Here is a 25,352-nt window from a genome sequence, read left to right as displayed (position 1 = left end):
TGGGGCAGGGTCTCAGGCAGCCCCCCAAGCCAGCTGGAACATCAGAAGGGAGGAATAAGTGCAGACAGCTCCTAGGAGCTCACCCAAAGACACTACAGATGCAGGCCCCAGTCCTTCTCAACCCTACCCCACCCCAGCCAACACGCCAGCACCCCAAGAAGCCCTCCCTGACCACCTGTGCCCTCTGCTCCGCTGACTGACACACCTGGAGCCACCTTGCTAAGAACCAGGCCCTGAGTGTCCAGCCAGCCCACTGGGTTTACCGAGGACAGATGCTCCGGCCCCTACAGCAGCGGCTGGGTCTTGTCCTTGGGGGCGGGGGCTCTGTAAACATCGCACAGAGGGCAAAGATCGCTGAGGAAGGGGCCTCACACATCCTGACCGTGACTCGCAGAAAGATACATTTGATTTGACCCTAGACAGACAGACAGACACAGAACAGCACTGTTCTATTCTGTTCCATTGGGGAAAAAAAAAAAAAGTTCATGGAGACCCACACTAAATTGATTGGATGATCCGATTAGGGTCCCACGTGGAGCTCAGATCCACAGTTCGAAAAACATCCCTGCAAGGAAATCTGCAAGTCCAGCTCCCTGCCCGCTCTCTACGACAGCGCCTGACGAAGCACCTGTCAGCCAGGCCGGGCGTGCACTGCACGGTGCTCTCAGTTCATCCTCACCACCACTGTGCAGGAAGGAACCATTAGAACTCCATTTTAAATGTGAGGGCGCCGAAGCCCAAGCTGGCGGAGTAAATGGCCTGGGGAGAACTCAGTCTGGTCTGTCATGCCTGGGGGTCATCCAGAGCCACATGCGGCAGGGAGCCACCCCTCCAATGAGGTCCTCCCCAAATCCCAACTCACAAAACACCATTCCCGGGAGGGCACTGGTTGGAAGAGTAGAAAGCCGCCTTGGACACCTGCATCCCTAGGTTCAAGTCTCAGTTTTACTTCCAATCCAGCTTCCTGCTAATGTGCACCCTGGGAAGCAGCAGATGATGGCCCAAGTGCTTGGGTCTCTGCCTCCTACATGGGAACCCTGGATGGAGTTCTTGGCTCCTGGCTTCACCCTGGCGCAGCCCTGGCTGTTGCAACCATTTGGGGAATGAATCAGTGAATGGAAGTGTTCTCTCTCTACTTCTCTCTCTGCACCATTCAAATAAGAAAATAATTTAAAATGAGTAACATTAAAACAAAAAGGCAGGGGCCGGTGCTGTGGTGAAGTGGATGAAGCCGCCACCTGCAGTGCTGGCATCCCACGTGGGCGCTGGTTCGAGTCCCAGCTGCTCCACTTCCGATCAGCTCTCTGCTATGACCTGGGAAAGCAGTAGAAGATGGCTCAGGTCCTTGGGCCCCTGCACCCACATGGGAAACCTGGAAGAGGCTCCTTGCTCCTGGCTTCGGATCAGCTCAGCTCTAGCCACTGCGGCCAACTGGGGAGTGAACCATCAGATGGAAGACCTCTCTCTCTCTCTCTCTCTCTCTGCCACTCCTCCTCTCTCTGTGTAACTCTAACTTTCAAATAAATTAAATATTTTTAAAAAAGGCACTCCCTATATTAAATCCACTCTTCATATCTGTTGATACTTGCTTAGAGATGGAACAAAGAAAAGGGTTCCGAGCCAGAGCCCCTGGGCTGCCAGGCTGCCCTCACATCCCTGCTCCCTCCTCCTGCCGCCACTTACCTCCTACTGAACCCAGAGAATGGCAGGGGTATGGGGGAGGGGTCCATCTGAGGGCTGGGGGAAACACTCTGCCCCGCCCCCTCACTGTCCTGGGTAGAGCCACTCAAGCCCTCTGTGCTTCCACATCTCCCTCTGTAAAATGGGGCTAACAGTCTCCCCCCAGAGTGTAACTGTGAGGGTCCCAGGAGCTGGTGCAGGAAAGGATTTGGCACTGCACCTGCCATGTAGCGAGGCCAAGTAACTTGAGCGCTCATTAGTAGCCCCGGCTTCCACTCAGTCCCCACCATCAAAAGCAATCGCCCTGAGCTCCAGGCGGGTTCCTGCCATCTACACACAGATACACTTTGTAACGGGTCAAATGGTGACCTGTGCAGAGGGCTTATTTAGCAGGTGCCAGGCTCTGCTCTGCTCTGAGTCTTTAAGACAGAGTGTGGCGGGTATGTGTCCGTGATGAGCACGTCACGCCCATGACCTTCCCGTCAGAAACCCCGACAGAGAGTGTGGCCAACTCCTGGTTTCCCACACTTCCCACTGTCCCACGCTCCTCCCAGACCCTGAGCAGGGACCACAGCTTCCCCTCCCCCTCCCCCAGCCCCAGCTTTGGTCCTGCTCAGAGCACCCACCATCCCTCCTGGAAGACACCCCAAAGCTGGTGCACTCACCCAATCCCGGAAGACAGCACACACATCGGCGCACCTACATGGGCCCCTTCATCCCTGACAGCAAGAGCCCCCAGGAGGGAGGCCCCCTGAACTGATGGGCTCCTCCAGGGGCCAGAGCCCAGGGCCGCACCCCCGCCCTAGCGCCAGCCCGTTTCCTCATTTTCCCCTGTGCTGTTTCTCACCCAGCCCCCTGCACCTCTGGCCGCCCTGAGAGGAAGTTGCGCAATCCCCAGGGAGCTGCAAATGTGGGGCTGATTACTCACTGGCAGAGGGAACTGCGCTCCCCGAGGTCCCTCTGCCTCCCACAAGTGCCCCAGCTCCAATCTCACCTCCCAGATTGAGCCTCTCCCAGCGGGGGCCCCTCACCCAGCACAGCCAGAGAGACCCAGAGGGCCAGCAGGGCCTGGGTGGACCCACGCCTCCTCCCAGAGCAGCCCCCAGGTCCCCACACACCTGTCACCTCGGCTTCGTGCCTCCCAGGGCCTCCAGACCCCCTGTTTGCAGGCTTGCCCTGGGACCCTGAGACCTAAGGTCACCCCGTGAGACGCGGGGAGAGCCAGGCCGCCACACCCTTTCCACCTCGGGGAGACCGTTCACGCTGTGCAGGCAACTTCAGGGCCTTCCCCCGCAGCAGGTGCCACAGGGTCTGCACCCACAGCTCACTTCGGCCTTCTCTCTGGCAGCAAAGGGATGCCCATCTTTGCTGGGCAAGGAAGGTCCCCAACAGGGAGGTGAGAGAGGCCCCGGGCTCAACCCTGGGCCCTGGACATAAAGGGTGAGGAGGGGGCCGGCCTGGGTGTCCAGAGCCCCCAACAATGACCTCTGGCTCCTGTCCCTTGCAGGCCTACACCTGCAAAGGGGCCTCAGATAAAGAGCCTGACGAGCACCTTTTATCATCTCCACAACCTTGGACTCTCGTCCAGCTCAGGACAAAGTCAGAAACGGTTTTTGGCCTGGGCCCCAATGTTCTCAGAGAGCCCCTCATTTCTGCAGCCCTCATCAAAAAGCTGGGGGCCCGGGCAGTTCCCCCGGGGCCCCTGGAGCAGCAGGAACCAGGGCCCAGCCTCCAGCTCAGTGCAGGGGGGGGGGGGGGCAGCGCCCACAAGCCCCGCCTCCCCTGGAACACAGCGGAAGGACCGCTCCCCAAGTGCCTGTGCGTCCACCAGCTTCCCAGGCCCCTGAAGGGGAGGGGCAGCAATCCTGGCCACCCTCGCTTTTCAGATCAGAAGAGTGGGGCTCAAAGCATTGAGCTCGCTCCCCGGAGGCCGTGTAGCCAGTGGAGGGCAGATCTGTTTCCTGACTTATTCCTTAGATCAGAGCTCTGCCCAACCCACCGACCCAGGGGCTGAACCAGTCTTTGTTGTGGGGGCGTCTCCTGTGCACTTGAGGATGCTTCTCCCTGGGGCACAAAGTCGCCCCACTTGAGAGCTACTGCCCTAGAATCTAGAACTCTCAGCTGAAGGGCACTTCCACCACGGCTCCAGCCTGGAATCACCCTTCCTCCCCTGCCAGGCGTGCAGGCGGGACAACTGCAGGCTGCTGAGGACTTCGCCAGCTCAGTACCTTCTGGGAGGACCTGCCCTTGGGTCTCCTCCCAAGACCAAGTACCACCCCACCCCGCCCGCAAGCTACACACCTGCCCCCTCTCTGGCATTCAACATGAGTATGATCTTCCAACTAGTTTGAACCTATGCTGCTGTCAGTCCCAAATTTTGAGCACCCCCAGAAACCGCTCATCTATACCAACATATGACGGTATTACGCACGTCGGCAAACAGACAAGAATGAAAATGTGCATTATACCCGTGATGAGATACATACCGACCAGCGTGGCTGAAATAGACAGTCCAACACCGCCAAGTGTCAGCAAGGATACGGGGCAACAGGCACCTGTATGTCACTACAGAGGACTACACTGGCACAGCCACTTGCAATGTTTACCGAAGTTGAGGTAAGCATTGCGTGCTCTGTGCTCCGGTTCCACTCTGTGGCAGTTCCACTCCAGGTTCTGTAAACTCGGGAGAAATGCGAAACGCACTAGGAAGTAGGCACAGGGATATTCTTACAGCAGAGTTTGTAGCCAGGAGAGGAAAGCAACTCCAATGTCCCTGAGTGACACTGAAGATGAACATGCTACCGCTACATTCAAGACGGATGACTGTCACAAACCAGGGTGGGGGGGTGCTTCAGAAAGATGGCAGGAAATGGAATTAAAATATCAGTTTATTTTGGTGCAAACTTTTTTTGAAATCTATGCACAGTTTTTTTCATAGTATACATGATTTTCATGACAATTCGTAAGATCTCTTGTCTGCATGGATTGCAATTTTTTTTTGCACCAAAATAAATTTATCTCTTTCACATTTAGTATTTCTTTTTTATCTGTTTGAAAGGCAGAGAGATACAGAGGGAAAGATGGAGACAGAGATCTTCCATCTGCTGATTCATGCCCCAAATACCCAGAACAGCTGGGGCTGGGCTAGGCTGAAGCCAGGAGCTCTGGAATTCAATCCAGGTCTCCCCGATGTGGGTGGCAGGGACCCAGCTAGTTAGGCCATCACCTGCTGCCTCCCATGGTGTGCAATAGCAGGAAGTTGAAATCAGAAGCAAAGCTGGGACTTGAACCCAGGCCCTCCAATATGGAATGTGGGTGTCCCGTGCAGTGTCTTTTTTTTTTTTTTTAACAGGCAGAGTTAGACAGTGAGAGAGAGAGACAGAGAGAAAGGTCTTCCTTCCATTGGTTCACCCCCTAAATGGCTGCTACAGCCAGCACTGTGCTGATCTGAAGCCAGGAGCCAGGTGCAGGGCCCAAGCACTTGGGCCATGCTCCACTGCACTCCTGGGCCCCAGCAGAGAGCTGGACTGGAAGAGAAGCAACCGGGACTGGAACCCAGCACCCATATGGGATGCCAGCACTGCAGGCGGAGGATTAACCAAGTGAGCCACGGCACCAGCCCCCCGTGCAGTGTTTTAACCGTTATGCCCAACGCCAGCCCCTAAACTCATCTTTTAGGTCCATTTTCCATGAACATGTTGAAGTACCCTCATAAAATGTTCAATGGGAAAAATATGACACTGACATGAGCATAACTCAAGTCACTGCATCTGTATTAAATTCAAAGGCAGAACTGCCCCGCCTTGCTAGGGATGCCGCAGAGGAGTCCCGTGATGAGAAGCCCGGAGCTGGCCTATGGCCAGGACAGCGGAGCCTTCAAGGGGTAACGCAGCTGATCTGGGTGCACAAGCTACATTCTGCTTCTTCATCCGGGTGGCGGTTACCGTGGGGTTCACTTTACAAGTATTTACTGTGAGAGCACTCCAAAAGGTTCATGGAAAAGGGAATTAAAAGGTAAGTTTGTTGATGTAGAAAATTTTGGAAGCCATGCAGTTTTTATGATGTGCATTTTGCATAAATTTTCTGAAGACCTTTCCTACATTAGAGGCGGGTATTTCTGCTGTTTCAGCGACTACGCTATACTTCATAACAAGGGGGAGAGCCGAGGTACAAATAAATAGAAACGGAAGTCCTGATACCTTCTCCCCACCCCCGACTCTGAAAGGATACTATAATTAGACCCGAAAAGCTGAAGGAGAAGCTGTAGCCGGTTCCAGGTCTAGAGGATCTGGTGACGCTGGGCGCTGGCTATGGACGGACACCCCTCCCCACGCTGGCCCAGGCCACTGGCTGCCCCTCAGCCCACGGGAGCCACCACAGCCTCCTGTGTATCCCACCTGCCAGGGGCCCCAACTACCCCTCCTGGTCAACGTGTTCCAGGGTGCTTCCTCCTGCATCAGGCTGGGCACCTGCACACTTGCCTCCCCCCTCACCTGGGCCATCCCTCCCAACCCCTCTGGGGAAGGCACTGGGGACGGGTCTCAGTCATCCCCCAAGCACACCAAGAAGAGAGAAATAGAGAAATAAGGAGGATGGAGAAGGAGATCAGAGAGCAGGAGCCACACGCACTCAACAGGGGCCCTGTGCCAGGGGCTATGGAGCTAAACGGGGGCGTCAGAGGACTGCGGGAAGCTGGGCGATCTAAAGACGGGAAAAGGAAGTTCTAGCGGCGAGGGGCGCGAATGCACTGTCCGGAGCAGCAGGCCAAGCCTTGGGGCTCAGCCACAAGCAGAGCCAAAGAGCACCGCTTCCCGCCAAGGTGCGCAGTGCTGGCTTCCCAGGGCACCGCCCACTCCGCCGCCGAGCGACTCCCAAGGAAGGACTCTGCCCACGAGGGAAGGCTCTTGGGCCTGCAGGTGAGAGGAGCCAGGGAGGGACAGAGCTGGGGCTCAGATGGTGGGAGGGACTGAGGGCCTTATCCACACTCAGCCAAGCTTCCCGGTGCCGGCAGGAGCCCAGGGCCAGGCCCCGCCGTGCGCCTGCGCACTCGGCGAGCTATTTGTCACTGCGCGTTATCTTCCGTCACTCCTCTGCCTTCCTCTGCCCTCAGCGGCCACTCCGCTCCCCTGGCAAGGGAGGAGCCATGTTCTTGTTCCTGCCCTGGCCCAGCAGCGTGGGTACGGCGCTGAGGCCGGAGGTCGTCTCCCGGACACCGTGGGGGTGGCAGGAGCTGGCCCCCAAAGCCCCAGCTCTACAACTCCAGTCAGTCCTGAGCCAAAGCCAGCCAGCACCACCCGTGCCAGCGGCCGAGGGCACACCTGGCTAGAGCCAGGAGTGGATGAGAGGCAGTGTGGGATTTAAGGCATAGTGTATCACCTCCTGGCGATGCCACACCCTTCAGGGCCTGCAGGGGGCTGAACAGGTGCTGTCCCCAAAGCAGTTATAAACAAGGCAGAGGACAGGCTGTAACTTCCCTTAGCAAACAGGAGCAAACAAACCTGAGCCCCACCCCACAGACCCACTGGAAGAACCGGGGCCTGGGGGTGGTGCTGGCCATCTCTCCACGGGGAGGGGCAGGTCCTGGATTGCTGGGGGGTGGGGAGGGGACAGGGTAGAGGCACAGGGCTTGGGACCTTGCCAAGCTCTGGGCAAGGCCCCTGGGTATTGGACGGTGAAGCACCTGCAGAGTAGAGACTGGGTAAAGCACCTGTGTGCACGTGCCGGGGGCTCAAGGCACGTTCACTCATTCATTCCACTAAGGTTTCCTGAGCATCCCATACACGAGGCTGTCTTCCGGGTGCTGGGCCTGGGCAGTTCCAGTCCTCTGCTGACCCGCTGGCTGACTCCAAGCTCAGCCCCACCCCTCAGCCCTCTCCTCACCTCCTCCCAGCCTTCACCCCAACAAGTCCAAGGTCAACTCTATCCCCCGGGGATGATCCCCCAGGGTTTCCTCACCCTGTGCTGCCCTCAAGGCTCAGGACCTCCTCCTAGCAGATGATGGATACAGCACTGCCTCCAACACCTCCACTTTGGGCCAGGAAAGGAGAAGGGGACACTGTGTGTGTGTGTGTGTGTGTGTGTGTGTATGACCACAAGAGACACCATGTGAGTGAAACTCGCCCTCCAGGGGGCGGGCGGGAGAGTAAGCGTGGTGAGGGGTCACTCGGACCCCTGCTCCCTTCTTCCCTCACTGCCCCTTCGGCTCGCAGCATCTTTGCCGCAGTGCCCTGCCCCGTGCTCTCATGGATGCCAGTAGCGCTGCCCGCTCTGCTCTCCTCACCATGCCTTCATCCACAGGTGCAGATCTCTTAAGCACCTGTCCCAGAGAACGGGACCAAGAACTACAACGCTGAACTGCGGGTTAACCGGAGCGGAGGGCAGAATGGGGGAAGGAGGGCAGAGGATTGGGACAGGGGGCGGGCATGACAAATGCTCTCAGGAGTCACCTGTGGGGGCCAGCGCTGTGGCGTAGCAGGTCAAGCTGCTGCCTGTGACGCCGGCATCCCATATGGGCACTGGTGTAGGTCCCATCTACTCCACTTCTGACCCAGCTCCCTGCTAGAGGCCTGGAAAAAGCAGCAGAGGATAGCCCAAGTGCTTGGGCCCCTGTCACCATGTGGGTACAACTCCAGGCTTTTGCCTAGCCCAGCCCTGGTGGCTGCAGCGAGGCAGTGAACCAGTGGATGGAAGATCTCTCTTTGTAATAATACATATAAATAAAAATAAATAAATAAATCTTTAAAAATTTTAAAAAGAAAGCTCGTGCCTGGGGAGAGGAAGCCCATGCCCTGTGGTTCTCCAGCATGCTCTCAGGACACGCAAGAACAGCTCAGAAATTCAAATCCCAGACCTTACGGGGTACATCAGAGTCCCTGTGACCAGGCGGCCAGTTTTTACAGTTCCTCCCGGGAATTCTGATGCATGCCCAACTCTGAGAACCGCTGCCCTAGAGAAAAAGCACTGGAGGCCAGCGCCGTGGCTCACTAGGCTAATCCTCCACCTAGCAGCGCCGGCACACCGGGTTCTAGTCCCGGTCGGGGCGCCGGATTCTGTCCCGGTTGCCCCTCTTCCAGGCCAGCTCTCTGCTGTGGCCAGGGAGTGCAGTGGAGGATGGCCCAAGTCCTTGGGCCCTGCACCCCTTGGGAGACCAGGAGGAAGCAACTGGCTCCTGCCATCGGATCAGCGCGGTGCGCCGGCCGCAGCGCGCTGGCCGCGGCGGCCATTGGAGGGTGAACCAACGGCAAAAGGAAGACCTTTCTCTCTGTCTCTCTCTCTCATTGTCCACTCTGCCTGTCAAAAAAAAAAAAAAAAAAGCGCTGGAATCAGCGAGAGGTTTTTTTTTTTTCTTTTACTGCCAATGTCCAGGCGTCTCAGCCAGAGATTGCTGACACAACGGTGTTTTTTCAGAGCTCCCCAGGTGGCTGTAACACCCAGTCCAGGCAGCAGGGAGCCGGAGCAGTGCGCTGGCCTCCTGGAAATGGGGCCCTTGAGGGAGGCTGAGAACTGCTCACAGGGAGGGGCGGAGAGGGCATGCTGGGGAAAGGCGCCAGCACCAACAAGGGCTGGCGGGAGGCAACACTGGCTTCTGGACGGAGACTCTGTCAGGACCCCGGGAGTAGTCCCCAAGGCCTCGTACTGTACTTGGGGATCCCTGCGGTAGGCGGAGAGCCAACGTGACAGCCTGCCCCCAGGAAAGCTGCTGACGACCCCACCTGGTGCTCTGCCCTCTGATGTCACCACTGCCCCACAGAGCATTTCCTGTGGGCACGATAAGCCTCAGACCTTACCCTGTCCCTGGGACTTCATCTCTGTCCTCAGTGACACCACAGCCAAGGGGTGCAGAGCAGGGGAGGGGCAGGCAGGAGGAGGCCACAGCAGAGTCATAGCTGGGAGTGGGCGGTATGTGGCCAGGCCAAAGGCAACTCTAGGAGATCCAACGGGCAAGGCAGGGGTGGGAGAGATGCTTCAGGCACTGCCAAGTGCCCTACGCAATCCTGGCAAATGAAGAGACCAGGCTGGTGGGGTGCAACAGGCGTGGCAGAGACCGTGGCCGTGAGTGTGCAAAGCCTCCCACGAGGTGTGATGTCTGAGGATGTTAGGCACAAGAGGAGGGACATGGGGAGGCCTGTTTGAAACCCACACACTTCATTCCTTTCCTGGGGCTCCCTTTGTCTCTACTGCCTCACCTGGAAATGAGAACGACAGACAGGGAGGTGAGCGTTTGGCCGCCTGGCGCTTAGGACGCTGCTTGGGGTGAGGACATTATGCATCAGGTTAAGCCACCTCCTGGACACCTGCATCCCATCCTGGAGTGACTGATCCGAGCCTGGCTACTCCAGGTCTGATGCAGCTTCCTGCTAACGCATCCTGGGAGGCAGAGGCTGGTGGCTCAAGTGCTTGGGCCTCAGCCACACACATGGGACACCCAGATGGAGCTCCTGGTCCCTGGCTCCTGGCTTTGACCTGGCCCAGCCCTGGCTGTTGTGGGCATTTGGGAAGTGAACCAGTGGATGGAAGGTCTCTCCTCCTCTCTCCCTCTGCCTCTCTTTCTGTTGCTTTTCCTTTCAAGTAGATAAAAAGAAATAAATAAACATTTTTAAAAGATGCTGCTTGGGAAATCCACAGCCCATATCAGAGTTCCTGAGAGATCCAGATGGAGTACCAGATTCCTGGTTTCAGCCTGGCCCAGCCCTTTCCATCTCAGGCATTTGGAGAGTTAACCAGCAGATGGAAGATATCTCTCTCTCTCCATCTCTCTTCCTCTCTCTCCCTCTCAAATAAATACATCTTTAAAAAGAAAGATAAATGATTGTAAGTTAATTATTTACCATTCTAAGTGCTGGGTATGCATCATGCATCAACATAAACGGCACTTCAAGAAGGTTGCAGAGGTACAACTAAAAACTGTTTATTTTGGTGCAAAACATCTTGCAATCCATGCATCGTTTTTTCATGACGCACATTTTACACGCCCTTTTGGAAGAGCGCTCGCTACAGCACTCTGTATTGGCTGCTGAGGCGCGCTGAGTCCCCAGTCGCACAGGAGCAGGGACTCCAAGCCGGATGGCCTGGCCCCAGAGCGCAGGCTCTCAGCAGCCCATTGATGCGGCTGCAGTGCCCCATCACCCAGTATACAACACTGTGACCCTGAGAACCCACCTGAGGTTGCTCCAGCAAGGCCAGCCTTTAGCTGAAACTCAAGTCCCAGCATCCCTGCAACCCACATCCTTCCCTGCTTTGGTGCCCTCGGCAGAGATGGGTCCCAGGCTTGCCCAGGAGGGGACCCCACAGATGACCTAGGTTCCCAGGTTAGGGAAACTGAGGCTGAGCAGAGCAGGGACTTGTCTTAGCCACACAGCCAGTCAGAGGCAAAGTGGGGTCTCCCGATTCCCAGCCCATGCCCTTGGGCCCCTCGCTCCCATCATCCTCACCCAATGATCCCACTGCCTCCTCTCCACATCTGAGTTCATGGCATGGAGTCCCTGGCACAAAGCTGGGCTCCCAGGCAGCTGCTAGTTAAGGGCTGCTTCCTGCCCTTCCCAGGGCATCCGAGTTTCCGAAGAGGCGCAGGAAGTCTGAACACATCACCCCACCCCACCCCGCCCCATCAGGACTTGGTCACCCACAGCAGCACCTCTTCAGAGAGGCCAGGAGACAGGTGTAGGCCCAGAGCAGGGGCCTCGGCGGTTCCCACCCTGCTCAGAGCGGGAGGTCATAGACAGGGAGGTCTCCCAACCACTCCTGGGAATCCTGGCCGTGGTCTGAGCTCAGTGGGGCCTCACAGTATGCAAGGCATGCGTCTTGCAGGCGGTGTGATTCTAAGCCACTTGCTTAGCTTCTCTGCATTAGCAAACGGTAAGGCCTACCACACTCTGAAGCGCAACCACACCACAAATGCTGGCAGTTATGGCTGCTAACTACGTTTTACTATACTACTGTGAAGAGATGAAGATTCTCCTAATAGAACAGAGTTAATGCTGCGCTCCCAGAGTCACGCTTACACACAACGCAGCCACGCACGCCCACCTGGCCCCCGATCGCCTCCCAAGCACACACACAAGCCGCACGCGTGCTCACCCTCACGCTCACACGGGCTTTCACGGCCCTCCTTCAGCTGAGCAGACACACACACACACACGGACACTCGCTCGCTCGCTGCATCCTGGGATGTGGACATTTCTGGCAGCTCTGGGAACCCTGAACTCACTCCCTCCCGTTCAGAGGAGGCCAACTCAATTTCCACGGTCATCTCCAGGGCAGCCCCAAGCCGGGCCCCAAGCGCTGCCTGCCTGCCCTCCAGCCCCAGGACAAAGGCCCAACCTGGCTTTCATGCCAGCTGCAGTTGGGGAAACCCTGCTGCTGAAGCCGACTTTGAAAAGGAAGAGACAGAAAGCAGGGGGTGGCTGGGCCACTCCCTGTGGGGGCAGGTGCTAAGTAACTCTATAAACTCTGGCTAATGATGCAATTACAGCCATAAACAGAGCCTCAGGGGGGGGATCAGGGCCAGGGCCAGACCCTCCGAGGGCAGCCAGGCCTGAAAGGTGGGAAGCCCCTCCCACCTACTTCCCAGCTCCTGGAATAAGGGGGAGGAGAGGTGGCTGGCAGTGGGCCCTGGCCCATCCAGGGACCCTGCTGTTGACACAGCAGGCAGTGAGCCCTCAAAAGCCCAGCCGCTGTCCTTGGACTCAGTGCCCACCTGAGACCTCACCTGCCACATTCCTTGTTGCCCCTTCCATGAGACCCCAGAGCGCACCCCACCCCCACTCTGTAAGCATATCTGGCTCCTTGCGCAGGAGCTGAGCACGCAGCCACCTCAAACCCTCAGCTCAGGAGCCAGGAGGCATGCGAAAAGAAAGCGCCCCTCCAGCTGCTGTTTCCCCCCCTGGGGTGAGGGCTGGGGAAACTGAGGCATGGGACCAGCACACCATCAGACTAACCAAGCTGCGTAGTCCCCTCCCACTGCCTCTCCCGGCTGGCCACTCGCTGCAGAAGACAGACCCGAGGCGGGGCTTGAGCCAACCCCAGAGGGCACAGGCTGAGGAACCAGCCAGGCCTTGCGGGTTCCGACTGAGAGCAGCCGCATCTGGCCGCCCTGGAGGAAACCAGAGACCAGACCCCACCTCACCCCGCCCCCCCAACCCCGGCTGCCCAAGAGCGCCGGGTCTGGGCCAGCAGGATCTCTGCCAGGGCGGTCCACAGACCTGAGCTGTCTCCTCCCCTGCTCCGAGAAGCACCCTCTCGCTCGGAGTAGGGACGCCAGTGGAAATTAACCGACACTTCCCCAGCCAGTGAGCGCTCAGCCCAAGAGCTGCGCCCAAGTTCAGCCCAGAAGCTGTCGGCGCTGCGCCGTCCCCGGCCCCGACAGCGGAGGGACCGGCCGGCGCGAGCGACGCGGGTCGCGGCAGGGCGCCGCGGGGAGGGCGGGTGCGGACGCAGACGGGCCCCGCCCAGGCGGCCTCCCTTCCTCCCCGCGCGGGGCCGGGGTGAGCCAGGCGGCTGCGGCGCGAACCTGCTCGCGCAGCCCAGAGCCGCGCGGGGCAGCCGTGCGTGAAGCCGGGGCCCAGCGCCGGGAGGGAGCGAGGGGAGGGACCGCAGCGGTCTGAGCTCGCTCCCGTAGGACTAGATGGCTGGGGGGGGGGGGGGGGGGTCCGGGAAAGGGTGCGGGCTCTCCGGCCGGGGATCCGAGCGGGCCGGGGGCAGGGGGCGTGCTTTCCGGGGTTCGGAGCACCGAGAGGGAGGCTGGGTGCCGGCTGCCGACGAGGGTTCCGCGAAGCGCTGGGCGCGCGGAGGGTCACGGAATAATGGGAGGGGGAGATTCTGCCCAGGGCCTTCGGGGGCCGGGTCGCGGCTGCTGCGGGAGGCCGAGGTGGAGGCGGGTACGTCCACCGCCCCCCCAGCAGCCCAGCCCCGGGGCGTGGCGCCGCCCCGGTCCTCCCACTCCCCCCCACCATCGGGGCTGGGCCCGACCGGGCCGGATTCGGCCCCCGCACGCCTCCCGGCCTCGGACCCCTCCCCCGCACCCGCCGCCGGGCGGCGTCCGGGGGAGGGGTGGGCGCAGGGCCCGCGTGTCCCTCAAACTTTTAGCAAGTTCACTCCCACGCCGCCAGTCCCCCGCCCGGATTCCCGCGCCCGGCGGGGATGGCCCAGGCCCGCCCGCCCCTCCCGCAAGGTTACATAAGGGCGCAGAGCAGCCGCCCCCGGCCCGGGTCGGAAGGAGGGGCGGAGGGGCCCCCGGAGCGGCGGGCAGCGACGCTCGGTCCACGCGCCGGGCGCCCGGGGCGGCGCGGGCCGTAGGCCGGAGTGGGGGGTGGCGGCGCGCACTGTCCCGCTCCCTCCCCAGCCCGCACTCCCACCTCCCACCTGCCTCCGGATCCTGCGGGAGGGGGATGCGGCGCCTGGATCGGGGTTCCGCGCCCTCCGCGTGCCCCTTGTCCCCCCACCCCCTGCCCCACTCACCTCGCTCTGAAGGTCAGTCCGTCCGCCGCGCGAGCCCCGCGGTTCCGGCAACTTGTCCCAAGTTGGGGTGCCCGGCCCGCGAGCTGCGCCCGCCGCCCACTCCCGGGCTCCTCCGACTCCGCGCCGCCAGGGAGGCCCCCCAGTCCACCCTTCCCGCTCCTGTCGGCACCGCCGCGGCTCCCTGCGTCCCGCCCGCGGCGGCTGCCTCTGCTGTCACCGAGCCCCTCGCCCGGCGCCCGGGCTCCGGCTGTCACTCCGCGCCCACTTCCCGCCGCGCCCGGCAGAGGGCAGCACCCGCCCCCGTGGCCCGCCCCGCCCCGCCCTCTCCGGCCTGCCGCTGCGCCCCCCGGGAAACGTAGTCCTGGCCGCAGCCCCGCTGGGCACGCCGGGATTTGCAGTCTTGGTCTGCCGGGGCTTGCGGTGTCGTTTGGAACTCCAGTGCCTTTGCAAACTTTTCTCCTTTCAGTCAGTGACGTTCCGACAAAGGGTTCGCTACGTTTCCTCCAGTGGCCTGTCTGAACCCGTCAGGCTGTTTTTCCAGGACTCCTGGGAAAATGTAGGGCCCCTGACGGTGGACCACGGCCATAGAAACTCCTCGGTGGCAAACTCTCTTCCTTCCTGGTTTGGAGCGGGACGCAGGACCTGAATCTTGCCTTTTTATCCCTGCTCCTGAGCCTAAGAGGCAAGGCTGGGGGTCGGCCTGCTGAAGGAGCCCACCCCCGCTGCCCCCCCCCCCCATCTTGGGTTCTCCATTGTGGCATGGGCCACAGCTGGCTGGGGCCCCCCTCCGCCCGCCACCTGTTGCCCCAGGACTTTTCTGATCTGCTCCCTCCGGGTCACCTTCCCCTGCTGGAAGCTCATGGCCCAGAGCCATCTTTCTCTGCTTCCTCCTCCTCCCCTTCCCCCTCCCTCTCTCCTCCCCACACCTTGTGCCCCAGATTTGCTATGCAGCCTCTGAGGAGGAGAGGGATGAAGGCCAGAGGAACAAGAACTCTTGCTGGCTTGGTTAGAGCAAGTGGCCTTGATTTCACTGTAACCCGAGTGGACAGCCTGCTCTGCTTCGAATACCAGTCCTGGGACAGGGACATAGGCATCGGAGTGAAAACCCATGAGCCCGCCCCAGCCCCAGCCCCAGCCCAGCCCCAGCCCGGGAAGCCTTCCTGGGGTGGTTTGTGGCAGCACCCTCCCCATCCTTCAAGGGCCTCGGGGCTGCTGCAAGCGTGCAGAGGTCTCCAGCACGCCTCAGAAGCTTCCAGTCCAAATATGGTCTGCAGATGCTGAGATGGATGCCTAGACCCAGGCTAGGGGAGGCCTCTAGTCACACAGCCGTGGCCATGCACGCGGGTCCCAGGGTGCCCAGGGTCATGCAAGTGACCATTTAGCAAACCGAGCGTTTCAGGTGTGTCCCCAGTTACCAGGGACCTGGCCCCCATGCCGTGACCACTGCTTTCCCGCTCCAGAGGGAAGCTGTGAACAGACTCCAAGCTCTGGGAGAAGCAGCCCTCACCTCCACCACCCACCAAGCTCCAGTTCTCGCAGAAGCTCTGTGACACCTCCTAGCCGCTGGTGCAGACCAGGTCATCTGTGGGCCACAACTCCCCTCCAAAAACGACAGGCTGGCCAACGTGAAGAACTGTTTATTATTAGGGAAAATCCAGAGCCCAGAGGAGGAATGCACAGAGAAAACACAGGGAGACCACTCCCACTCCACAGGGCACGGGGCCGAGGGAAGAAGGAGCTGGGTGTGCTATCCGGGCTGCCAGTCTAGGCAAGAGCGGCAAAGCCCACCCGGTTGTTGGCCATGTCAAAGACGGAGTAGTAGGCCCGGAGGAAGACATCCCCGAGGATCCAAAGGGGCTCGCCGTCCTGGGAGGACAGGTAGGTGGCCTCGACTCCCACCATGCATTGGCCATCAGTCTGCTCAATACAGAGAAGTAGCATTCATTCATTTGCACAGATGTGACCTGGGCACACTGCTCAGCCCTGAGCCTGGGGCCAGGGCTCAGAGGCGGACGTGAGTGGGCCAGGGCTGTGCCCCAGAGGGCTCATGGGCTAACTGGGTCACCAGGGCAGGGGCTGGTGGGAGAGCTTTCTGGGGTGGCACCCGTGGTCCTCTGCTGGGTCTCCTCTGCCCACCATGGGAAGCTTCTCTCACCACCACCACCCCCAGGCTCTCCTCCTGCCCCAGTTTTGAGAGGTCAGCCTGGTGGTCAAGCCTTAGGACCAGATCAACTCGGATCAACCCGTATCTACACCCTGACTAGCCGTGTGGCCTTGAGTCTGCTACTTAGCCTCTCTGAACCTCAAAGTTCTCATTCGTATAACAGAAATGAGGCTCTCCCACGGTGCATGTTGTGTCGGTTGAGTGGGAGAACACAGGCGAAGTGGCCGGTGCTGGGGCTGGCCCTGGCATTTGCCTGGCAAAAGGCCCAGTGTCCCTCCCCGCAAGGAACAGAAGTAACAGATGCCACACTTCTGTTTCACAGTCTTGTTACAGAGAACGGGGCTTAGAGTCACTGCGTGGGGAACCAATCAGTGCTTTGCGGAGTCAGGCAATGGCCCCCGGGAAGCCCGGAGGTCAAGGTCTTTGGCTCCCCACCCTGGCTGCCACCCCCTGTCGTGGTGGCTCAGCCCACAGAGCCCAGACTTACGTTGAGGATGTAGGCGGAGGGGGACAGAGGGAACTCCACGCCGTTGATGACGAAGGTGAAGGTGGGCAGGCTCTCTGTGCTGTCACAGTCCACAAGAAACTGCAGGAAAGAGCAGGGGCCCGGTGACCATCTCCCACACAGCCGTGCCACTCAGCCGGCTCCTCCAGCCCCCCGGCTCTCAGGCCTGAGCCCCCAGCCTGCTGTTGGACTGAAGGGCTCATTACACACGTGGAATCCCCCCACCCCACACACATTCCTGTCGCCCACATTTCCCCTCTGAGAGGCCTGGACGCTGCCCTCTCTGTGTCAATGTCCTTTGAAAGCACACAGATCTGTAGACGTGGCGCATCCGTCTCCCACAGTCCCTGGAAATGGGTTCAAGGGCACACCCTTTGCTGGGCTCCAGACAGAGAGGGGCTCCGGGCAGCACGGCCCCGTGGAGACATGGGAGCTATGCATGCCAGGGCTCGCTCTCGTCACTCACTCGCTTACCCCACGCTCCTCTTAACTCTGCGCTGACCCCAGAGCCAGCACCCTGAGTGCCTGCAGCTCAGAAGGAAGTCTTCTCTAACAGCAAGCTCCCCCACCCCCTCAGCACAGGCAGCTGGCTCCACTGAACCTGGCTCCGGTCCCCTTCCTATCTGTCCCCAGCCCCAGTTGTCCCAAGCCCCCACCCACTCCAGTGCTTTGGGGCAATCAGAGACGTGGAGGCTGGGGACAAGGCTTTTCTCGCATTCTCTGCAGAATCGGCGTGCTGCTATGCAGGGCCTTCCCGGGGCGGGGTAGGGGGAGCCGCCCCCAGGCGCACCTCTCCATACTCGTTCTCCTGGGCCCCTGTGGCCTCCAGCAGGTCACTCATGTACTCCTGAGGCACGGTGAGCAGAGAAGTGCCCGTGTCCACGATGGCCTGGCAGCCCTGGGAGCACCAGCCGGAGGCCTCGCTACTGATGAGGAACCTGTGTGGTGAGGAGACGCCCAGCCTCAGCGCCCACTAGTTCAGGGCCGCGGGGGGTGGGCTTCCTACCGTGCTGAGAGACAGACACCTGCAGCCACAGAATCCCGGTGCACTTGCCCCCATGGGCGTCAGTCCCTCTACTCCTCTCTGTCACACCACACCAGAATCTACCAAGGTCACCTGAGGAGTGATGGGACCTATTTCTAAACACTTTCGAGGAAACGTCTAGAAACCCTGAAGTGGTTCATTATAAGGACCTGGAACCAACTGATCTCCCCCAGGGTCTAATCTATAAGCCTTGGGGTCAGACTGCACGGTCTCTAATGTCCGGGGTCCACCCCCAGCCCAGCCCTCTTCTCCAGGCCGAGATGGGCTTTGACCCTCCTGCAGAGGGCAGCTGGTGCTTTGCAGGGCAGGCCTGGCATCCTTTGCTGTGCCCCTGGCAGTGCCTGGATGTGTGTGTGACCTGGGCTGCCCCAAAGCCCTCTCCCCAGAGTGCACGTCACCATCACCGCGGACTTACTCGTCAATGCCAATCTGCCAGTAGAGCTCTCGGGTGACAGGGGCCCAGTAGATGTCCCCTGTGTACAGGCTGCTGTCCACACCCCCGAGCACCAGCGCACCCCCGTCAGTGCCCTGCTGGCTGCAGGAGACAGGGGAGGGGGAGTCAGGGCAGGCCGTGGAAGGGGAGGTCCCTGCCAGGTGGTCACAGCTCCTCCCCTGGTTCCAGAAACGGGCTCCCCGAGGACAGGGCTGTGCCTCCCTCAGCCTGGGGCACCCTGGCTGGGATACCTCAGAATTCCCGGACCCTCGGGCTCCCAACAGATGCTGCCCCACGGAGCCCTGCTCCCCTCTGTTGTTTGCGGTGTGCAGGAGCCTCACCCAGGGATGGGAGAGAGCCACGGCCTTGGGAGGGGAGAGGCAGGGGCCCTCCCGGAGCTGGAGTGTAGCACTGGGGCGAGCCCCTGCAGGGTTCATCCAAGCAGCGGCAAACAGAGGCAGTGGGTAAATCAGTGCCATCAATGACAGAGGACAGTGTCGACCCTCAGACCCAGGGGATTAAGTCACAGAAAATAGCTCTGTCTTTGGAAGGCGGGGAAGAAAAGGCAGGCCCGGGGGCCCCGAGGGGCTGCACTGGCTGTGCTTGCTGGCCAGGATAACCACTTGCCAGGACTCACAGCAGAAGACCACAGGACCAGGCCTGAACAACAGGTCAAAGGGCACGAAACACAGCAGGGATGGAGATAGGAACCATCAGGTCAGAAGGAAGAGGGCTGGCTCGGGCCCTGGGCAGGAGAGGCAAATCCAAGAGGCACTGAGGGTCCAAGCAGAATCAGAAGGGGGAGAGAGTCTTCCCGGCCGAGAAATGCAGAGAAAAGAGCGAGTGGGCTGGGGACAGGGCTGGGAGGGGTGGAGGGGCACGCGGGAGCCCAGGAGGGAAGCCGGGGCCAGAGGCCAGCTGGAGACCCCCAGTCGCCTCAGTTGTCCCAGGCTGCAGGGGCCGTGGCGGGAAGCCACTCACCTGCTGAGGTAGAAGCTGAAGACGCTGCTGCTGATGGTGCCGTCCTGCACCATGCCCTGCAAGGCCGGGGTGGCGTCCCCCACGGACAGAGAGGGGTAGGCCAGGCCCATGATGCCATCAAACTCCGCGTACAGGAAGTTGGTGCCGGGCTCCGTCTCACTCAGACCGAACTCCTGGTTGGGGACCTCGATGTTCTGGATCTGGGGGGCGGGGGATCACAAAGGAGGGGAGGTGACAAGTTTGGCTGCACTCCCAGTGACACCCCCCTCCCCACCCACCATGCTGTGTCCTTCATCCCTCCCTCACCTCGGCTCCTGCCCTTTCATTGGACAGGTCTTGCAAGAGCCACCTTCTCCTCCCCGCCCCCATCTCCCTGTCCTCGGAACACCCCACACTGTAAGCTCCCTGGCCAAAGGACCGTGGCTGTCCCACTCATCGTGGTGACGCCAGAGCCTGGAGCAGGGCAGCCCTCGAGAGGGTCGGAGGAGTGAATGGGTGAGCCCTTTGTTGGACTGACTTCCTGTCCACTTCTCCAGCTGTGTTTCCCGGGCTCCGCCTGTCTCCCCGCCCGGGGGCGGCAGCCGCCCACTCACAGTGAAGGTGTCGTAGCCAAAGAAGCCGGTGAGGCTGCCGCTGCCGTACTCCAGGGAAAAGGTCTGGTCGTAGGTGTAGAAGGTGGAGGACTTGCTGGGGTTGAAGCGGTTGTGGGTAGCTGCAGGGGATGGCCGGGTGGAAGTCAGCTGGCGAGGGCAGGGCTGCCCACCAGGGCCTGTGCTCCCATCCCTGGGGGGCCGGCTGGGGCTGCAGGCGTGGGAAGGCCCCTGGAGGCAGGCTGGCCTTGGCCCCAAAGCCCCCTGTGATGACGGAATCTTGGGCTCCCAGGATTCTGGCCTCGTCGTGGGCCGGGTTGCTGTACCCTGTTCCCCAGCAGAGTGCAAAGCACACAGGCAGTGCCAAGTGATTCCTCATCAAAGGATGGACTGGGGGGCCTCCAGGGCACACCCACATTCTCCCAACCCCACTTCCAGGAAGCTGGTCACACCAGGATCCTGAGCTGGCACAGAGTGGGACTTCTTGGACCAGAAGCATCAGGACCCAAACCCCAAGGTCCCTAAGGGCCCAGGGCAACCTTCGGAAAATGAACATAACCCATCTCCCAGACCGCTGCAGGCCAGGCCACATCCCTTGGACATGATGAGTGTGAGCTTTGGAGATGTGGCATATACTGGGATGGAACCAAGTAGAGACGGCCCGCAGTGAACACGATGGGGTGGGTGGAATGAAATGGAGTGGGGGGGGGGGGGAGGTGGGCTGGCTTAAGTGGATGGACAGTCTCGGTCAGCAGGGTAGGCAAGGGGGCCACCCAGCTGCCGGCCAGCCACTGCACCCCAGCTTGGGTGGACCGGGTCCTTGCACAAGTTCCTCACCCTCCCCAGGACTGAGCCCGCCAGCAAGCCCTCACAAACCTGGGCCCTCCCAGAATGTGCCAGTGCCCAGCTCAGCCCTGCCCCGCCCCACACTCACTGCAGGCCTCGCTCTGGCAGTAGACAGAGGGCACCCACAGGTTGGAGGAGCCGGTGTCAAAAAGGACCAGGAAGTTCTGGGATGGAGTTCCGATGCTGATCTCGCCAAAGTAGGCAGCCTGGGGGGGCCGTGGACAGGCCGTTAGCTTCGGCGGGGGCCAGGGCCCAGGCTTGACCAGCCCCTGCCCTACTCCAAGGCTCCCCTCCACACCTACCCAGACGGCCACAGCAGGGCCCCCCACCCTCACGCTTGGCACAGTCTCCCACGGGCAGTGAGGTGGGGCTGGCAGGTCTGCCAGAAGGGACAAGTCCCAGGGGCACCCTGGCCTCAGCCTTTGAGGGCAGAGCGAGGATGGCCTCAGGCGGGGCAGGACTCACGTCGAGGTAGTCCATGGGCTCGTAGGTCACACTGAAGTCGCCGAAGCGGTACTTGAGAGCCGGGTCATACTTGTGGGTATTCAGGAACTCCTTCAGTAAGCCTTTCTCCTTCAGGGTCTCACGGATGGACTTGAACTTCCTCAGCGGCACTCTGCGGAATTGCTCCGGGTCAGGGCAGGGCCTGCCTCCCTCCTCTCTTCTTTCTGCCTCTCCCTCCTTCTCTGTCTCCGCTCAGTGAATGTGTGCCTCTGCCTCCCTGCGACTCTGTCCTGTGGCTATTGCTTGTGTGTTTGCGTGTCTGGCTCTGTCTCAGTCTGTTTCTTTCCCTTCTCCTCCTTTCTCTCTCTCTCTCTCTGATTAGAGTTACAGAGAGAAAGAACAGAGACAGAGACAGAAATCTCTCATTCGCTGTTTCACTCCCCAAATTCCTGCAATGGCCAGGCTGAAGCCAGGAGTGAGGAGCTTCATCTGGGTGTCCCATAGGGTGATAGTCACCCAGGCACTTGGACCATCTTCTGCTGCTTCCCAGGAGCATTAACAGGGAGCTGGATCAGAAGCGGAGCAGCCAGGACTTGATGCAGCACTCATACGGGATTGTGGCATCGCAGGCAGAAGCTTAACTGTGCAACAACGCAGGCCCCACCTTCTCTTTCTTCCAAAGCTCTTCTCTCCACTTGCTCCAAGTTGACCTCACCTGTGCATGCCCTCCCCCCAAGTCAAGGGTCTCCCCTGCGCCCCCCCCACCCTTGTGACCCTCTGCTCTCAAATATTCCAGGAATTCCTTCCCAGGAAGTTGAGGAAGACTTCAGGAGCCACCCTTTTCAGGACAAGTGCATTTTAAAAAAAGTTTCTAAGATGGAAACTCACCAAAGACAGTGCCTAAATACGGTGGCCCCCAGGCACTGACACTGGCCAGACGCTGACAGTGCCTGGGGTGGGCCTCGCTGGGCCCTGGTTCTGCTCCTGCTCTGACTGCCAAGCCTGGGGCCCATCACTGCTCTCCGCAGGACTCCAGGTCCTTGGGGAGGTTGGCTGGGAGCGCAGGAGTTGGAACTTAGGAATGGTGACTTCTGCCCATGTCCCTGACCACGGGCACAGTCTTCCTCCCAGATCTGCCTGCTGCCACAGCTTAGCAGTGTCTGCAGGTCCACCCAGTAGCTGCATACTCCGGGATTCCTGCCTCTTCTTCTTTCACTAGCTTTCTCCCCATTCTTCTGGACCCTGCTTTCTCCAGGGTCCTCTGCCAGCCTCTCCACACTAACAGTTGCTGCCGTCAGCCTCCCCTCCCAAACTTGCTTGGTGAAGTTTCTGAGAGGAGCCAGCTGTTTGCCTGAGCAATCACACCCCTTTGGTATCTGCAAGGGGTGGGACAGATTGGTTCCAGGACTGCTGCAGGCACCACAATCAAGGCCCTTCTATAAACTGGCATAGACAGGGTGGACACTGTGGCACAGGCTGCTAGTGATAACCACATCCCACATTGGAGAATTGTTTTCAGTCCTGGTTACTCTGCTCCTGATCCAGCTCCCTGCTATTGCATCCTGGAAGGCAGTGGATGATGGCCCAAGTGCGTGGGCCCCTGCCACCCATGAGGGAGACCCAGATGGAGTTCCTGGCTCCTGGCTCCTAGACCATTGTGGCCATTTGGGAAGTGAGCCAAAGGATGGAAGATCTCTCTGTTTCTGTCACTGTTTCTCTGTCTCCCATTGTGACTTTCACACAAATAAATCAGTAAGTCAACCCTAGTACAGTGTAAATGCTGGGTAAATAATTGCCACCTGTATTGTTTAGGGAATAATAGCAAGGCAAAGTCTGCACATGCTAAGTACAGATGCAATTTTTTCCCAATGCTTGCTTGCTTGCTTTATTTATTTTTTGACAGGCAGAGTGGACAGTGAGAGAGAGAGACAGAGAGAAAGGTCTTCCTTTTGCCGTTGGTTCACCCTCCAATGGCCGCTGTGGCTGGCGCGTTGTGGCCGGCGCACCGCCCTGATCCGATGGCAGGAGCCAGGTGCTTCTCCTGGTCTCCCATGGGGTGCAGGGCCCAAGTACTTGGACCATCCTCCACTGCACTCCCTGGCCACAGCAGAGAGCTGGCCTGGAAGAGGGGCAACCGGGACAGAATCCAGCACCCTGATCGGGACTAGAACCCGGTGTGCTGGCGCCACAAGGCGGAGGATTATCCTAGTGAGCCGTGGCGCCGGCCACCCAATGCTTTCTGACTGTGGTGGTTAAATGGGCGAGTGCAGACCCTGTGGTTAGGGAGTATAGACCCCATGGCTGCAGGGCAGATGAGCTGTAGGGTGGCAGGCTGGGCACCCCCTGACCCCTGTGGACCCCACCTGCACCACCGAGGCTACCCTCCCAACACCTCGGGGCTGGGAAATTGGCATGTACTGCTCTTTCTGCTCGCAAGAATCTGGCAGCTGCCAGTCAACTGGGGGCCTTCAGGAAAATGTTTGGGAAGATCCTCGTCTCTCATCCATGGAAAGTGGCCACACCCACCATCCGGGGGCTGCCTGCACTGTGGGCACCCTGCCACGTGCTTTTCCCTTTGCCGGAACTTTCCCGAAGGTAGCGACTGCATCTCCTCCTGCCTCCGCGTCCTGTCCAACACCAGCGAAGGGCACCTTCCCTTCCCCGGCAGAAATCCCGGAGGAGAGACAGCAGGGCGGCCCCTAGCCGTGCTGCCCGGCGTGGGCTGCTCCTGGCCAAGCCCTGCATTTCCCCCCGGTGCCCTACCCCAGCAGCCAGGCCCCAGACTCACTCACTTGATCACTGCTGCCTCCAAGAGATGGAGGCAGACCAAGGCCACCAGCAGCCACTTCATGATGCTGCCTCACAGCTGACCGCAGAAAAAACTGCTCCCCGTTCCGCAGTGGCCGTGGAGTGGAGACCTGAGCACTCCTCCTCCCTTATACCCCCGGGGTCTGGCCCGGTTCCTGCCCCCCTGCCCTGTGCAAGCATGACCCACCTCCAGCAGGTACCCTGCCCCCATGTATCACTTGTTCCTGTGTGCTTTTCCTCTGGATGTGGCCGCAGCAGACCATTCATCTTATCGACTTTTTAATACAAGGCTGAAGGCCAGGAGGTGCGAGCGATAAGCGAGAACAAAGTAGCCGCAAGGTGGAGTGGCGGAGATTATCTCCTGTCCGGGAACCCCAGGTGTGATGTGGTCGCTCTGGGGTGACGGCTGGAGAATGGTACGGCCCGAGGGAGGGGCCGAGGCTCTATAGACAGAGCTGCCGGGCACCTGTGTGTGGTTGGTTTTGGCCTGCGCCCCCTGGGACATGTGGCCAGGGCCCAGGCATCTCACCCACTAGATGCCGGGAGCAGCCCCGAGTTGCGCCTTACAGTCGTTGCCTTGGGGGAAGTGGGGGACAAAATCATTGAGAATTGGGGGTCTGCTGCTGATGCACTTGGATGTCTGCCTCAAGTCCTGGTTCCCAGTATCCCTAAGTTCTTGGGGAATGGAGTTAAGTGTATGGGGGTGGAATCGAGGTCAGCAACGAGGATGATGGCTGTGCCAGCTGAGAGTGTGCTGCCATGGAAACAATGGCCATGTTGCTGGCGCTGGTGCTGAGGCTGAAGTCAGAGCTGTTGGGGGCAGCTTCAAAAGCCTCCCAGGTCAGCCGGCGTGGGGAGAGACTCTCCTGGCACCTGCTCAGGACCCACTCACAGAGCCCGCCGTGCCGGCTTCCTCTGCTGACGCGGAGGCCTGGTGAGGAGGGACCTGCCAGCCCCTTGCTACTGGCCATCACTGGCTCTCGTCCCCTACCCCACTGTGGCCCTGCCTGCACCTCCTAAAATGCCCACGTCCCCTTCTACCGCCCTCTCCCAAGCCCTGGGCTGCTCCTTTTCTGGCTCCTAGGCCTGATCCATGCCACCCCTCTGCCCCCGCATCCACATCCCCCCACCCCCCCCAGTCCCCTCATCCCCACCCCATTCCCCAGCTCCAAGCTTCCCCCTGCCTGAAATGACCAGAAGTTGGCCTTCTGCCCACTCACCTGGCCCAGGAGAGCTCTCCATTTCAGGGCAAGTGGAAAAAGTCCCCATACCAGCACCCTCTGTGCCTCCCAGTACCCCACACCCAGGACCCCACAGAGATTTGTCAAGCCTTTGGCCCCTGGCAGAAGGCCAGAGCCAGACCTGCCAACCACTGATATGGTGCAGCCAGTGGGAGATTT

General features: G+C 60.1%; 2 protein-coding genes across 5 annotated transcripts in view; both read right to left on the bottom strand.

The window, feature by feature from the left end:
* TFEB (transcription factor EB) overlaps positions 1-14,414 on the bottom strand; it is a 49,511-nt gene extending 35,097 nt beyond the window's left edge. The window contains exon 1 of one of the 4 annotated variants that reach the window (XM_070073280.1): positions 14,137-14,414. Coding sequence is in view for 1 of the 4 variants with exons in the window: in XM_051854161.2 (XP_051710121.1) it covers positions 2,346-2,371 (26 nt within the window). In the remaining 3 variants the exon portion in view is untranslated. Of the gene's footprint in view, positions 1-2,345; positions 2,499-4,166; positions 4,336-12,881; positions 13,084-14,136 lie in introns of those variants that run through there. The other 3 variants (XM_070073279.1, XM_051854162.2, XM_051854161.2) reach the window with 3 other exon arrangements.
* Positions 14,415-15,757: 1,343 nt separating this feature from the next.
* On the bottom strand, positions 15,758-24,009 carry PGC (progastricsin). The gene is made up of 9 exons (NM_001082634.2): positions 23,937-24,009; positions 21,166-21,316; positions 20,789-20,906; positions 19,858-19,976; positions 19,265-19,464; positions 18,266-18,385; positions 17,596-17,743; positions 16,788-16,886; positions 15,758-16,053 (listed from the first exon to the last, which is right to left on the bottom strand). Exons 1-9 carry the CDS (start codon positions 23,993-23,995, stop codon positions 15,901-15,903), a joined length of 1,167 nt encoding a protein of 388 aa, NP_001076103.1. The 5' UTR covers positions 23,996-24,009; the 3' UTR covers positions 15,758-15,900.
* Between the last annotated feature and the right edge of the window lie 1,343 nt (positions 24,010-25,352).

Source organism: Oryctolagus cuniculus, chromosome 5, assembly GCF_964237555.1.
Source record: "Oryctolagus cuniculus chromosome 5, mOryCun1.1, whole genome shotgun sequence".
Taxonomy (NCBI): Eukaryota; Metazoa; Chordata; class Mammalia; order Lagomorpha; family Leporidae; genus Oryctolagus; species Oryctolagus cuniculus.
This window is presented reverse-complemented; position numbering and strand designations above follow the sequence as displayed.

What these genes read in the sequence shown, in the direction of transcription:
- PGC (NM_001082634.2), bottom strand. Translation starts at nt 23,995, where the DNA reads ATGAAGTGGCTGCTGGTGGCCTTGGTCTGCCTCCATCTCTTGGAGGCA. An exon ending in AGCCCATGGACTACCTCGAC is followed by an intron (nt 20,907 to 21,165) that starts GTGAGTCCTGCC and finishes CGGCCCCCCCAG; the next exon opens with GCTGCCTACTTTGGCGAGAT. An exon ending in AGGAGAACGAGTATGGAGAG is followed by an intron (nt 16,887 to 17,595) that starts GTGCGCCTGGGG and finishes TCTTTCCTGCAG; the next exon opens with TTTCTTGTGGACTGTGACAG.